We start from the raw sequence: 14,911 nt of genomic DNA, 5'->3' as shown, positions 1-14,911 counted from the left end.
GGACCTGGTGTGACTTTACAATGGCTTAACTCATATTGGTGCGCTTTATTCCATCTTCTCATGCTGAGGATTATTTCCTTAACTTAGACCTACACTGGCTCCCAGTACGTTTCTGAGCACAATTCAAAGTATTGGTGCTGACCTTTAAAGCCCTAAATGGCCTCAGTCCAGTATATCTGAAGGAGCGTCTCCACCCCCATCGTTCTACCCGGATGCTGAGGTCCAGCGCCGAGGGCCTTCTGGCGGTTCGCTCACTGCAAGAAGCCAAGTTACAGGGAACCAGGCAGAGGGCCTTCTCGGTAGTGGCGCCCACCCTGCGGAACACCCTCCCACCAGATGTCAAAGAGAACAACTACCAAACTTTTAGAAGACATCTGAAGGCAGCCCTGTATAGGAAAGCCTTTAATGTTTGATGCATTACTGTATTTTAATATTTGTTTGAAAGCCGCCCAGAGTGGCTGGGGAAGTGGGTGGGGTATAAATTAATAATAATAATAATAATAATAATAATAATAATAATAATGACTGTTTAAATGTATTTTTAATTTTTTTAAGCCACTTCCCCAGAGTGGCTGGGGAAACCTAGCCTAGTAAAGAACTTCCTAAATTTATTTATGCTGTTCATATCATATTCATCAAAATTGAGGTTTACTGAAGAGCCTTCTCTAAAATTCATGGAAAATCTTTTGAGTAAGAAGAGCTGGCAGCTGGAACAGCTATTAGATAGCTTTTTAGGAACTTAGTAGAAATGTTACAAAACTCTCCATTTTATGGCATTTCCCAGCTCTCCTGCATCATGTGTATTGATCATACATGAAAGTAAGTCTTGCTGAAAGTAGCTCAAGAAAATCCTACAGCCAAATCTGAACTTGGCAATGAATCCACCAGAGGACTTGAGTCAAGCCACTCTCTTTCAAGCTTGCCATCTCCTCTGCAATAAACAGCTAATCAATGTGACTTTTCAGCCATGCAAATGTACTCAAGATGGGAGTACAGGAAACAGGGGTATTGTACAGATTTCCTGAGTCAAAACCAGTAGGGTACAGAACAGTTGTGCAGACAATCACAGCTTCTTGGGTCAAAGAACTAAACAAGTGAGACTTTAGGGGAACAATTGTTAAATTAAGACGATGAAGAAATAATTAAACAAGGCCATCTGAAGTCTTAGCAGACCTATTCATATTAGTGTAACTTTGGAGGGGAGAATGATGTTTTGACATTGCATAGTATTACTTTAAAAATTTCATAAAATAATAACCGTGTGCCCTACAAGGAAAACAAAACAGAAAAGCTCTTTTAAACAAATAATTCATGTTCCCTATATGAACTCCGCAACAATTTCACTCTAATTAGCAAACAACCAAACAAGGTTACATGGCTACTCTCCTGTTGCCCTGCTTGCAAGCCTCCCAGGGGCAGCTAGTGGGCTAAGCTTGAAGACAAGAGTGCTGGATTTGATGTAAATTTAGTCTGGTCCAGAAAACCAAGTCTTGCATACTACAGAAGGTATTGTCAGAAAATGGATTTTCACTCCACTCTTTTACCTCTTCCTACACCAGGCTCCCCACCCCCACCCCCCAATTTATTTTGTTTCACTCCTGGCATTTATATGCTGCCTTCCAGGACAAAGCCTTCAACGATGCTTCTTACATGTGTTTAAAACATAAAATTCAGCTTAAATATTTTTATTGTATTTTTTAGAAAACCGAATGAGTCTGTTTAAAAGCACTACACAGTCCAGTAGAGAAAAGCAGATCAACAGTGTTCCCCCCCCCCAAATACCCTAGTGCCCACCAATCTAGCCAAATAATAGTAGAATGCAGCATTCGTACAATTTCACATTGTGTCAAAGGAAGTCTATTTTAGCATGGTACACTGCAAAGCGAAAAAGGGAATATGCAAAATACAGAGTGCAAAACCAAAGCAGCTAGCTACAATTTGGCAGATAAGCTCACACATGAATTAATTTTGCTTTTGTGCAAAGAGGAACCTCACAGCTTTCTTTCGAAGGAGCTAAAGAATATGCAAGGATTTAAGTTGTGCCCTAAGGGTGTAGTGAGAAAGAAGTCTCAAACTCTTCTTTGCTGCTCCAGTAAAAAAGGAACATCTCTCTTGGCTGAGGCAGAAGCAAAGGATCTAAAGAGCCACAAATGGCTCAGGATCCGGATAACCATCCTCTGTATTATTTAATACAGATGCTGTACAGTAACTGGATGGAAACACGAACAACCCTTCTGATCTGGCTTTCCAATCTGCAGCATAAGACACAAGGAAAGTATGTGTCCTTTGCATAGACCCCACTGGTTTGGCGGAATGGTAACAAGTATTTATCGACAAGTGTATAAATACAAAGCCAGAGAGCTGAATTAGGAATATATCCCACCAAGCTCAAATACTGATCTCTCCAGCTGATTCATCCTTGTCACACTCTTCTCCAGAAATTCAGAAAGCAGCCCAGCTCAACATGTTCAGACTTTCTTCGCTGCCTGTGTCAGTCCTGCTTTAAGTTCAGCGGGAGCAAAGACACCAAATTCAGTGATAATGCCACCGGTTATCAGCTCATGAGGGGTGACATCGAAGGCTGGGTTCCAAACGTCAATGCCTAGGAAGCAGAAAGAATACAGTCGGTCCAACAGCATGGTAAAGGTTGTCCTAGCTCAACGCCCCCAAGCTCTGCTTCTATGTTTCATTATCCCAGTGTTGCAAATAGGATGCAGACACCTCAAAAGAAAAGGCACATTGTCACAAGAACTCAGAGATGTTTAGTCCCTAAATACGTAAATCAAAACATTATGGGGATGGAGTGGAAATGGAAAGGCTTGCTTATTTTGATTTATTCATTTGTTACGTTTGCATTCCACTCTTCCTTCCAAACGAGCCCATGCATTTTTGCCTCTCGAAAAAGAAGGGGTGATGGGAGTTGTAGTCTAACATTGGGAAGGTCACAGGATGGCCATGCCTGGCCAAAGAGAAGTAGCTGTCTGCTGGATTCTGAGATACTTGAGCCACTTTTCCTTGACTTTCATTTAGGCTTACTGTAAAAACTGGAGTACAGAGCCTGGTGTGTCTACCTGTTAAAGCACTGCAACTGAAGATGGAAATGTCCCACTGAATGACCCATTTCTTTGCACATGTCCTTCCCACGCTTCGGTACCTGGTGCTGCAACCCGCACACCATTGATGTGCGTCACTTCTTCACTTGGCCTCTCCTCAATAACGATCTTCCCGCCATGTTCCAAGGTCAGGTCACATGAGGTGCTGGGTGCTGCCACATAGAAGGGGATCCCATGGTACTTTGCAGCAATAGCCAGCTGATAGGTGCCGATTTTGTTCGCAGTGTCTCCATTGGCAACAACCCTGTCTGCTCCCACAATGACAGCTGGGGTAAAAAAAAAGAAAGAGAGGATGACAAACCCCTTACACATTTAAAAAAATGCCCACCTGCAAGCTGCACTTGATTCCTTTTGGAATTCCCCATTACAGGATGGGTGAAGCAGTGCTCATGCTAACAATCTGTGGCATGTTTAGCCTTGGAAGACAGGTGACAGAGAAAGCAATCCCCATGGAATTCAGTGTGACATGAGCCCACTCTAGACACTGACAGCAGGTAGCCCTTCTGAACCAAGGAAGGACACTTTTAAGCACCAAGAATTAATAAAACTGTAATGTTTAAGTGTCCGCTGTATCTTTGCAAAGGAAGATGATAAAAAAATAGAATCGGAACGGGTGGAGGCCACATAACTTTTCTCTCAGCAGAGGAGCAACTGTGACAGCAGGCACCGCTTCTAAACCAAAGTAAGACACTTCTCAATTTAGTTGAGTGCCAAGTAATCGTAAAATTGCAGTGCTTAAGTGTCCATGGAATGTTTACAAGGAAGGAGGATGGGGTAGAAATGCAGAACAACTTGGCCACACCCCTGTGACCTCACTGGCCACACCCCTGTGGCCTTATAGCAGCCCTGCCAAGTCCAGAGGACACTAGCTGCCACTGACTTAAGGGCCTCAAAAGCTGGAAATGTCCTGAGTCTCTGAGAGGGCCTGTGTCCTCAGACTTGGGTTCCCCACTCAAACCAGTGTGCCACATTGGCTAAATTGTCCCAGTTCTTCCTCCGTGTTCAAGAGATGCTCGAGCCACCAACAGCTGTTCCAATAGCAAAACTACCTCCAGAAGGCAGCCTGATTGCTACATATTAAGCTTCCTTGCTAAACCAAAATGCAATGCTAAGGGCCAAACTAGACGAGAGAGAGAGAGAAGCACACCAGCGCTCACCTGTACCAACGAGCTGCTTCATGAGGGCGGCCACCATGCTGTCCGTAATGAGGCATGCAGGGATCTCCTCATACTTTAGCTCGTAAGCAGTCAGCCGGGCTCCCTGATTGTACGGCCTCGTCTCTGTGCAGTAGACCTTCTCCAGACGACCCATGGCATGCAGAGAGCGAATGACACCTACCAAGCAACATCATAAATATTGACACTAGGGAGAAGGTGCCAGGTGTCACTCCATATACAACCTTGCTTTTTCAGAAGGGCAGCTAGGATTCCTAGCTCCTTCCTTTATCTGCCGGGGAGGGACAGTGGGGAACCAGAGAAAAATATGAGAGGGTTGGGAGAGGAAACCACAACTCATGGGAAAGGTGCCCCACCTTTTTTTGTGGGGCACTTTCCTGTGTTTTGAACTTAAGCTTAGGTGACGCTTCCGAACTACAGTAGTACCTCGGGTTAAGAACTTAATTCGTTCCAGAGGTCCATACTTAACCTGAAACTGTTCTTAACCTGAGGTACCACTTTAGCTAATGGGGCCTCCCGCTGCCGCTGCACCACCGGAGCACGATTTCTGTTCTCATCCTGAAGTAAAGTTCTTAACCTGAGGTACTATTTCTGGGTTAGCGGAGTCTGTAACTTGAAGCGTCTGTAACCCGAGGTATCAATTTATAACTTACCAAGCGCAGTGCCATACCCAGCAGTGGCCAGTGAGCCCGTGTTGCAGTGGGTGATGACAGTCACCTTGTCCTTCCCTACGTGCTGCAGGAGGTGGCGTGCCCCATGCTCCCCGATGCTTCTGTTGTCTTTCAGGTCTTTATCCAACATGGCTTCCGCCCAGCTGATCACGCTGTGACAAGAGGTTACATTGACCTGTGTGTTCTCACCTAAAAAAAAAGGTGTGGGGAGACTGGGAAGCTGTTGAGCCCTCACCTTTCTTGCAAACTCTCCACAGTGCTCCCTTCACGCTTGGCCTCCTGGCAAACAAAGTGGCCCAGCTCCTGAGCTGCCCGGGCCATGTTGACAGCAGTAGGACGGGCACTCTCTAGGTAGCGCAGCGAGTCTGCCACAAATTTTTCAAGGCTGCCCACAGTCTGCTCTGCGTTTCCTTTTGTGTGCAGCTCCACTGCAAGACTCAGGCAGCCGACAATGGCGATGGCCGGAGCACCTCGCACCTAAGGGAAAGGAAACTGAAGTGTAAGCGCCATACTACACAGGAAATGAGGAGTTGTGATTCACTTTAATTTGTCCCTCAGGGCTACCTACAGCCTGCCCCAGAACAGGCAGTTGAAAAGCATTTTCGTTTGGGAGACGGATCCTTCTAGCATGTGCGAAGTGCACTTGAACACACGTGTCTTCTCCACAAGGCACATGGCAATGCTGCACACAGTTCAACTGGCATGTAGATTACGTGTGATAATTTTTTTATGTCACTCCTAACACAGAATGTGCCGTAGGGAACTGATTTTTAATGGCCTCTTATGGGAACTTTAGGAGAAAACAATTTAAAGAACATGGATAGCAATTAGCATGTTAAACAGCAGAATCGTATGTGGTCAGTTCTTGTTGGCCTGCTTTACTTCAGACCTTCAGTGGGGGGAGAAGAGATTGCATGTTCTAAACCAGGTAATGGATAACTTTTAGCCCTCCAGATGTAGCTGAACTACAGTTCCCATCCACCCCACTCCATTTTGTAGTTCCCATCGGCCCCAACAAGAAATTGTAGTTCGGCAACATCTGGAAGGTCAAAGGTTCCTCAGGCCTGTCTTTATAAATAGAAACAAACCCTGCCTGTCACGCTAGTTTCCTGCCACCGACTTTTTGAACAGGAGCTGCATCAGCTCAACTCTGAATGCGCGACTAAGGAACTCTTTGCGTAAGCAGGAATTACAAACTTTATTTTTGGCCACAAAGGAGAAAACCAAGTGTCCTGCCTTTTTAAAAGAAAATCCACCTCTGCACACGATGAACCCCATTCTTTTCGACCAGTAATGTTTTGCCTCCCCCCACAATACGGGAAAAAAAATATCCTGCTCATATGCCTTCACTTCTGGATCCTCTGCTTGCTACTCTTTGTCGGGGTTCCTTTATGCGAATGATAAACAGTCCCGCAGCTCTACCGCCCAAACTGCGGGCTGGCACTCAAAAGGGAGTTGTTTTCCCCTATCACTGCCCCTCCACGTGGCAAGAGCTTCTCCTGTTGAACCGCTGCCCGCTGTGCAGCTGATAAAGGTGCGAGACCACAGCCGGGGAGCAGCACGCGGAGCCCCAAGATCACTCGGGTCCCTTAGGCGTTTCCCCTTCCCCGTCGTAGCACCTTCATGGCGCGGATGGCTCTCCAGCCGTCCTCGACGCTGCCGATTTCCTCGTAGAGGCTCTGCTGGGGCAGCAGGAGCTGGTTGAGGATCTGCAGGGATCCCCTGCGGTAGCGGATCGCTTCCAAACTCATGGCTGCTTCCGAGGCTGGGCTGCGGGAGGCGGAGCGAGAAGCGGAGAGGAAGCAGCCCGCGTGGGTGCTTCTGCCCGCGGCCGAGAAGCTGCGCTGGGTCCTAGGAAGAACCATTTTCAAGTCCCTTCGAATATGCCCCACTGCTGACCCCAAAAGCTCCACTAGGGCAAAGGATCCTTGCTTCTTCTCCTTTTCTATTCGTCTACCGCTGAGTTATTTATTATTTATTTGTAAGAATATTTATGTAACGCTGCATCATAAAAATATATCGCAGAAGTTTATGTCGATATAAAACCAAACAATAACATCGTAAAAAGTTAAGAACAAGCTAAAAGCAAAAAAGAAATTAAAAACATCAATAGACCATTTTGCGGGATGGATGTACTCTTACTTGCCTGCATAGGCCTGGCTGAATAAAAAGTTTTCAGCAGGCGTTTAAAAGTTGGTGCAGAAGGTGCTCACTGAATCTCTAGTGGCAAGGCGTTCCACAGGACTAGGCCAATGACACTAAAGGCTTGGTTTCTTGTTCAAACAAGCTTCCAGTCGGGATTCAAGCCTCATCATGGGACTGAAACTGCCTTGGTTGCACTGGTCGATGATCTCCGGTGGGCTAGGGACAAAGGTGAGAGCTGTTTCCTAGTTCTGCTGGATCTCTCAGCGGCTTTTGATACCATCAACCATAACATCCTTCTGGACCGTCTTGAGGGGCTGGGAGCTGGGGGCACTGTCATACAGTGGTTCCGCTCCTTCCTCCTGGGCTGTGTTCAGAAAGGGGGGGGGGAATAAGTGTTCAGACCCCTGGGCTCTCACTTGTGGGGTGCCTCAGGTTCCGTCCTCTCCCCCATGCTTTTCAACATCTACATGCAGCCGCTGGGAGAGATCATCAGGGGGTTTGGGCTGGATGTTCATCAGTATGCAGATGATACCCAGCTCTATCTCTCTTTCAAATCAGAACCAGTGAAGGCGGTGGAGGTCCTGTGTGAGTGTATGGAGGCAGTTGGAGGATGGATGGCGGCTAACAGATTGTGGCTGAATCCTGAGAAGACAGAAGTACTGTTTTTGGGGGACAGGAGGCGGGCAGGTGTGGAGGACTCCCTGGTCCTGAATGGAGTAACTGTGCCCCGAAGTACCAGGTGCGCAGCCTGGGAGTCATTTTGGACTCACAGCTGTCCATGGAGGCGCAGGTCAATTCTGTGTCCAGGGCAGCTGTCTACCATCTCCACCTGGTCTGCAGGCTAAGACCCTATCTGCCCAAGGACTGTCTCGCCAGAGTGGTGCATGCTCTAGTTATCTCTCGCTTGGACTACTGCAATGCGCTCTATGTGGGGCTACCTTTGAAGGTGACCTGGAAACTACAACTAATCCAGAATGTGGCAGCTAGACTGGTGACTGGGAGTGGCCACTGAGACCACATAACACCAGTCTTGAAAGACCTACATTGGCTCCCAGTACGTTTCTGAGCACAATTCACAGTGCTGGTGCTGACCTTTAAAGCCCTAAACGGCCTCAGCCCAGTATACCTAAAGGAGCGTCTCCACCCCCATTGTTCAGCCTGGATGCTGAAATCCAGCACCGAGGGTCTTCTGGCGGTTCCCTCGCTGCAAGAAGTGAGGTTACAGGGAACCAGGCAGAGGGCCTTCTCGGTAGTGGTGCCTGCCCTGTGGAACGCCCTCCCACCAGATGTCAAAGAGAAAATCAACTACCAGACTTTTAGACAACATCGGAAGGTAGCCCTGTTTAGGGAAGCTTTTAATATTTTACGGACTATTATATTTTAATATTTTGTTGGAAGCTGCCCAGAGTGGCTGGGGAAACCCAGGCAGATGGGTGGGGTATAAATAATGGATGATGATGATGATGATTCACCAACTCAGGGTATGACCAAAGATGTTCCTACAAATTATTTCAGTGGTTGAGCTGGGATATAAGGGTTCAGGTGACACCTGAGGTTTCCTGGATCTGAGTTGTTCAGGGCTTTGTAAATGAATGCAAGAAGCTTGAACTTGGCTCAGAAGCAGGTGGGCAGCTACTGCTACCTGTTTTAACAATGGTGTCAACATGGTGTCTCAAGCAGAAGCTCCCATCAGCAATCTGGCTGCAGCATTTGGCACCAGCTGAAGCTTCCCAACCAGACCAAGGGCAGCCCCACATAGAGCGCCTAACAGTAATCCAGCCTCAAGGTTACCAGTGCATGGACTACCGTAGCCTGGCTATCCCTGGCCATGAACGGCTGCAGATGGCAAACCAGACAAAACTGGTAAAAGGTACTCCCAGCCACAGGACACTTGGGCCTCTGGTGACAAAGATGAGATTAAAATGTAATAAATTAAAACAAACTGAGCATTCCTGCTCATTAGCCCGTGATTTATTGAAGCGTTGCGAATGGACTGCATTAAGAGATGCATCGTTTGCGCATTTGCTGAACGAAAGCTGTTTAATTACTTTCCACTGAAGAGAATGCAGACATTAGAGATCCTGCTGACCATCTTATCTATCCCAAAATAGCAGGCTCACGTGTCTTACAATGCAATCCTATGCACGTTTACTCAGAAATGCATCTCCACTGTGTTCAGTGGAACTTACGTGTGTTTACGATTGCAGTTTAAACAGAAGATATTATTCGGTTAAAAGTGTTTCCCAGCAAGTGCATGTATGTGTCCCACAAACCTGCATCCAGTCAAGCGGGATACATATAATGGTACCTCATGTGAATGTAATCACAGTAATAACGAGCGGATCTAGGCACTGAGCCTCGGCATACTAATAGGAGCCTTACAGTGTGTACCTGTTTTCATCTCCCTGCCTACCTGCTCATTGCAGAGTTTTGATAACATCCCTAAACATTGCCAAAGGCTATCTTCCTACGTAAATATGCTGCCTTGTAAATAATGCATGGTAAAATATGCGTCTTAGCATGCGATGTTTTTGCTAGTTTCAAGCATTGGAAGCAGAACTGAAATCCGAGCCGGGAGCAATCCCTAAAGCAGAAGGATACAACTTTCGTTCAAATAGAAGCGTGGGATGATAACCATGCAATCTGAAAGCTGTAGCACAGGTTCTCTCATTTCAGGTAAAAGATGCCTGCGATCTGACTGTACTTACTTGTTAGCAGGGTTCTGAAGGCGTGGAGGGGGGGAGTGCAGGCGGAGGAGATTAGTATTGTTGGGCAGCAGTTGCAGCCTGCAGGGCTATCACTAGGCCAACGAGGCAGCTGCCTAGGGCACAGACCTCAGAGGGGCACAGTGTAGGGGCACACTTTTATACAGATTAGTTTTTGCTATATCTTGTGCATTACTGATAGTATTTTACCTTTATTATATATTTTGAAGAATTTTATCATTTTGGAAGTAATTAATAAACGAGATAGAATTGTTGTTCAAGTATATACAAAATAGATACATTGTAGAGTTGATCTGTAAATAATAACAATAGTAATAATAATAATAGTAGTAGTAATAATAATTTTATTATTTATACGCCACCCATCTGGGCAGCTCCCAACAGAATTAAAAGCACAATAAAACATCAAACATTAAAAACTTCCCTAAACAGGGCTGCCTTCAGATGTCTTCTAAAAGTCAAATAGTTGTTTATTTCCTTGACATCTGGTGGGAGGGCATTCCACAGGGTGGGTGCCACTACCGAGAAGGCCCCTGTAACATCACATCTCGCAGTGAGAGAACCGCCAGAAGGCAGTCTGTGTACCAGATGGAGCTGGTAGACAGCTGCCCTGGACAAAGTAAAAATGAACTTAATTTTAAATCTTAGTCCCATCCTGATCTTATTTAGAAAAGGTATTCTTGCAATTTAAAATGAATTTAGCAGTTTAAAGTTTTGTGCTTTTTTTTCCCTATGAGAGATCTGTGTTTGAAAATTGAAGTTAGCAATTTCCCCCCCTGGGGGGTGCAAGTAGTTAGCTTAGGGTGCAAAATAGCCTGGCACTGGCACCCACGCCTCATCACCAGGGCTCCACAGCTGACCCACCAGAGCCCCCTGGCTCTGCTGCTGTTCCTCTAGCCATTGTTTCCTGTTTGCCTACTCTCTCTCTGGGCTAGAGAGTGTGAGACAAGATCAAGAAAAAGGAGCAGTAGGTGTCACTTCCTACTCACTCACCTGGACCCAGAGGCAGAGAGATGCAGTGGTGCATCTCCTCCAACATTTCTCCAATGAAAATAGGGATGTCCTAAAGAAAAACAAGACATTCCAGGATCAAATCAGAAACCGGGACGGCTTCTGTAAATCTGGAACTATCCCTAGAAAACAGGAACACTTGGAGGGTCTGGTGGTGGATGGCTTTAAAAGAGAATTAGAACAATCCATGAAGGATAAGGCCATGTTCTATTTTCACTGTTGGAGGCAGTATGCCTCTAATGCCAGTTGCTAGCCATTAGGGCTCTATCTGCACTATACATTTAAAGCAGTGTCATAACACTTTGAACCCTCACGGCTTCCCACAAAGAATCCAGGGACTGTGGTTTGTTGAGGATGCTGAGAGTTGCTAGGAGTTCTCTATTCCGCCCACACAGCCACAATTCCTAGAGTTCCCTGGGAAGAGGGGTTGATTGTTAAGCCACCGTGCAAATTGCAGCTCCCATTCTCCACCTCCAAACGCCCAATTTCAGGGCCTTCTGCTAGCTATCACTGGCCAGCACCCATGGGAGAGCTTTGCAGAAGGATACCTCTGTTTAATCCAAACCAACCTTCACCCTGGCATAAGAGCCAGCTTCCCTGCTGAGCAAGTCAGAAACTTTCAAAACCACTACCTTATAGGATCACAAGGGCTTAACATTACAGGAACTTATCTGGAATGTGTCACACATCTTGATCCCACTAGTCCTCATTTTTCCATATGAACTATGGACAGAGGGTTTGGCAGCAGTCCCTGCATGTGCACCAGACATGCTGAGTCAATATGTGGTAGGGAATAATTCTAGCTTCATTGAAATGAAAAGGCATTGTCCTGTACAGTATCTCCTTTTTAGGGTCAATGTGTTAGTATATTATTCTATCCGGATGGCCATTGTGGTTTTCTGATCTATTCCAAATTCTCTTTCTAAATAGCAGCAATTTTGGAACTTCTGTTACTTATATGCAAGCGAAGAAACTTGGGCAAGCCCTGCAGGAAGTGGTACACAGGCTGTCACTATAGCGCAGTTGCTATTGCCTTCTAGCTTTTTAAAGCCTGCTCTTCCAAGCTGTTTCCAATTTGCTTGTTGCTTCATTGCACCTCCTAAATCACTGTAAGTTGGTTAATAATAGAATATGCAAAGCCCTACCATTACAGAGCGGTTTCATAGCATTTTTCATTTTTATACTTTCTAAAACTCAATTCAAGTGTCAAAATCTAATTACTGCAACTTGAAGCATATAGTGCTTGATTACAGATAAAATAAAGTGCTCTTTTATTTTTTAATAACCAAAACTCATATTGATGCAGCGGCTCAGTTGGTTGGCAGTGATTTTGACGGAAGTGTATGTTACAGTCCCCAAGCAAGTTATTGAAGTATTTCTAGGATAGCGTTGCTGTGTTCAGTGTGATTTCATCTAGTGTATTCAAAAGAAAACTGTTTATTTTGTAATGGTCCCATAGACTTCTGGGCTGCCTGTTTTGGTAGTGATTTTAGAAGTCTGTAGCAATCTCGTCTGACAAGTCCTTTAATAACAGCTCTTAGAAACATGATCACAAGCTACTGAATGTGTGTGTACGTGTGGAATTGTTGGACCAAGATCACAGAGTCCCTGATCACACAAAGAGCACTTACATGCATCTCTAGAGTATGTACATAGACTCTGCAAAAGTGACCAAAAGTGACTCCACATATCCCCTTGTTTGGTTGTAGGGAACAAGGCTAGTATCTGAGCTGGCAGGAAGATCACATGTGCAATAAAGTCTGCAAGGAAAGGGGCCATGCGTCATTGGTAAAGCACTATTTTACATGCAGAAGGTCAAGTTTCAGTTGCTGCCAGCTCTGGAGCGGAGAAAGCTTGAAAACTTGGTGTTTCACTGTTATCCAGATTGGTAGATGGTACAGGTCTAAGTAGACTAACAGCTTCACGCAATATAAGGCAGCTTGCTATGTAAAAATGTGTTTTCAGGAGTAAATCTAAAAATTTAAGCAGATACAAAGCAACCTGTTAGAAACACTGATTGTTTTTCTATGGTGTTTGCTTTCTTTAATTCCCTGCTGTTCCACAAGCTGCCATGTTGCCCTTTGGCAAATGATAATGGCTATCTTGTTGTAACACATTCTCCACGTTATATTCCACCACCTTCCATGTTCAAAGTCCAAATGCTAATCATCGGATGTCGTTAAGGACAGACAGCAGGAACCAACTCAGGAAAGTACGTCAGTGATAAACTAATTATTCTTTCGCGCAGAAATAATACAATGCATCTAGCAATTCTAGATTTTATTGTTTCCTGGGTGCTTGGTTCATAGGTTCTGCCAAGCAGTGGGATAGCCTAGCAGATGGGTAATGCAATACACAACCTGTCACATCTAGATCACTAGCTTAAATTCAGCACGGATTTCGGATGATCTGAGAGTAGTTACCATCTGTTCAATAAGGGTTAATGAAGTGGATTAATATCCTTTCAGCTCAGGCCTCTTGAAGGACATATGCCATTGAACTAAACATCCCAATTAGCCAACTAGTTGAAAGTCACGACATGGAGACTAATAACTAAATAGCCCTGCAAAATGAAGAAGGCATTTGTATCAGATAGTTAAAACGTGTGCAAGTGAAGTTGGCATGACAAATACATGTGATGTACCTGAAAATGATTAATTATTGTGCTGGTGGCAGAAAGGACAAATAAGAGAGAACTGTTTATGTGTACATCCTGGATATTCTAAGAGCCCGTACCATACACCTTTACCACAGGCCACTTCAAAAGCTTCCAGCATGGACCTACTTAAAATCTGCTAAATTGGGCATAGGGAACCTGTAGTCCTTTAGATGTTGTTAAACTCCAACTTTAAAGTTGTTAGGCTTTAAAAACAAACATGTTAAGTTGTGGGCAAACATGCCAGATGACACAGCAATTCTTTAAACAGCTCTTCTTTATTCAGATGCCAGAACAAAACTAGGCTGAGATGCTCAGTCAGCCTGCTTATATAGAGCTCCAGAACAATGCAGTTGTTGCCATTTTCTAAAACTATCCAATCACTGAATGTCACTTTTCGATCCTTCATTTGCCTACAAAACTATCCAATCACTGAACGTCACTTTTCAATCCTTCATTTGCATAACTATCTACAGTATCCCCCTGCTGGCCCAGGGTGAGAACTTCAGTACATAACAAAACATATAAATGAGTTATTATTCTAGTTAAAAAAAACTTATATGTGTCTCTGTACCTGGGCCGTGTCATGTGTATGCAGAAACTATTAAATTAATTTTTGGGGTAGCCCCGTTTTGCTTCTAAACCGATAGAAGCATGGATGTTGGGATCATCCAGAGGGAATAACGATTAGAATCTTGGCTGCTGTTCTTAGATTCCGTATTAAGGTGTGACAAGAGAGCCCTGCAAAAAATGTTACTTTATATTGCTGCACGCCTCCCCAATCTCCTAGCTGTGTGAGATTCCAGAGACTCCAGGCGGTTACCCAGGGTTTGGTTTTCTCAGAATGATATATGGTTTGTTTACACATATATACAACCTGAGCCTATGATGGAGGGGTTCACAGCATTAAGAGCCCAAGAGGGTCTTGCTTCCCCTATAGCCATAGCCTTGGATTACAGCAGAAATCAGGCATGGTTCTGTCTCCCAGCTGCCCAGCCTGCAGCCTTGCTTCTACCTTCTAGCTCACATACGCCTCAACTCTCAACTATGTCTTTTATCTTTCGAATTACCAGTGAGTTGAGAAAGCGGGGCCCACCCACTTTTGTCTGGCACAGAGCCAGTTCCTTTGTTACCTTAATGGGCCATACTCAGAGGGCCCTTTACCACACCAGGAAGCTAGCCTGGATGTTTCAAGAATTTAATCCAGGAATTAGAAGGGGGCTCAGGCATACAGCCTACCCCCTCAGCTCATAACAGTATTATTCTCAATGGAATATTTTATAGTTTTAACTGGTTTTTATTTTCATTGTATTGCTCGTACACTGCTTAGAGGCTATTGTAATCAAGTGGAATAACAACAAAACAAAAAACAGTGCTTCTGTTCAGAGCTCCGGTCAGTTTGCTATGCCTTCCT

The 14,911-nt window shown here is 45.0% G+C and overlaps 1 protein-coding gene across 1 annotated transcript; it reads right to left on the bottom strand.

Annotated features, from left to right (window-relative positions):
- Window positions 1-1,669: 1,669 nt before the first annotated feature.
- MRI1 (methylthioribose-1-phosphate isomerase 1) lies at window positions 1,670-6,759 on the bottom strand. Its single transcript, XM_053389985.1, has 6 exons — window positions 6,579-6,759; window positions 5,195-5,436; window positions 4,942-5,111; window positions 4,271-4,447; window positions 3,155-3,379; window positions 1,670-2,602 (listed from the first exon to the last, which is right to left on the bottom strand). The coding sequence occupies exons 1-6, from the start codon at window positions 6,708-6,710 to the stop codon at window positions 2,469-2,471; spliced, it is 1,080 nt and encodes a 359-aa protein (XP_053245960.1). The 5' UTR covers window positions 6,711-6,759; the 3' UTR covers window positions 1,670-2,468.
- Window positions 6,760-14,911: the final 8,152 nt, after the last annotated feature.

The sequence above is a fragment of the Podarcis raffonei genome, chromosome 5 (assembly GCF_027172205.1).
Source record: "Podarcis raffonei isolate rPodRaf1 chromosome 5, rPodRaf1.pri, whole genome shotgun sequence".
In the NCBI taxonomy this organism is placed as follows: Eukaryota; Metazoa; Chordata; class Lepidosauria; order Squamata; family Lacertidae; genus Podarcis; species Podarcis raffonei.
The sequence above is the reverse complement of the archived record's forward strand: the minus strand, read 5'-3'. Positions and strand labels throughout refer to the sequence as shown.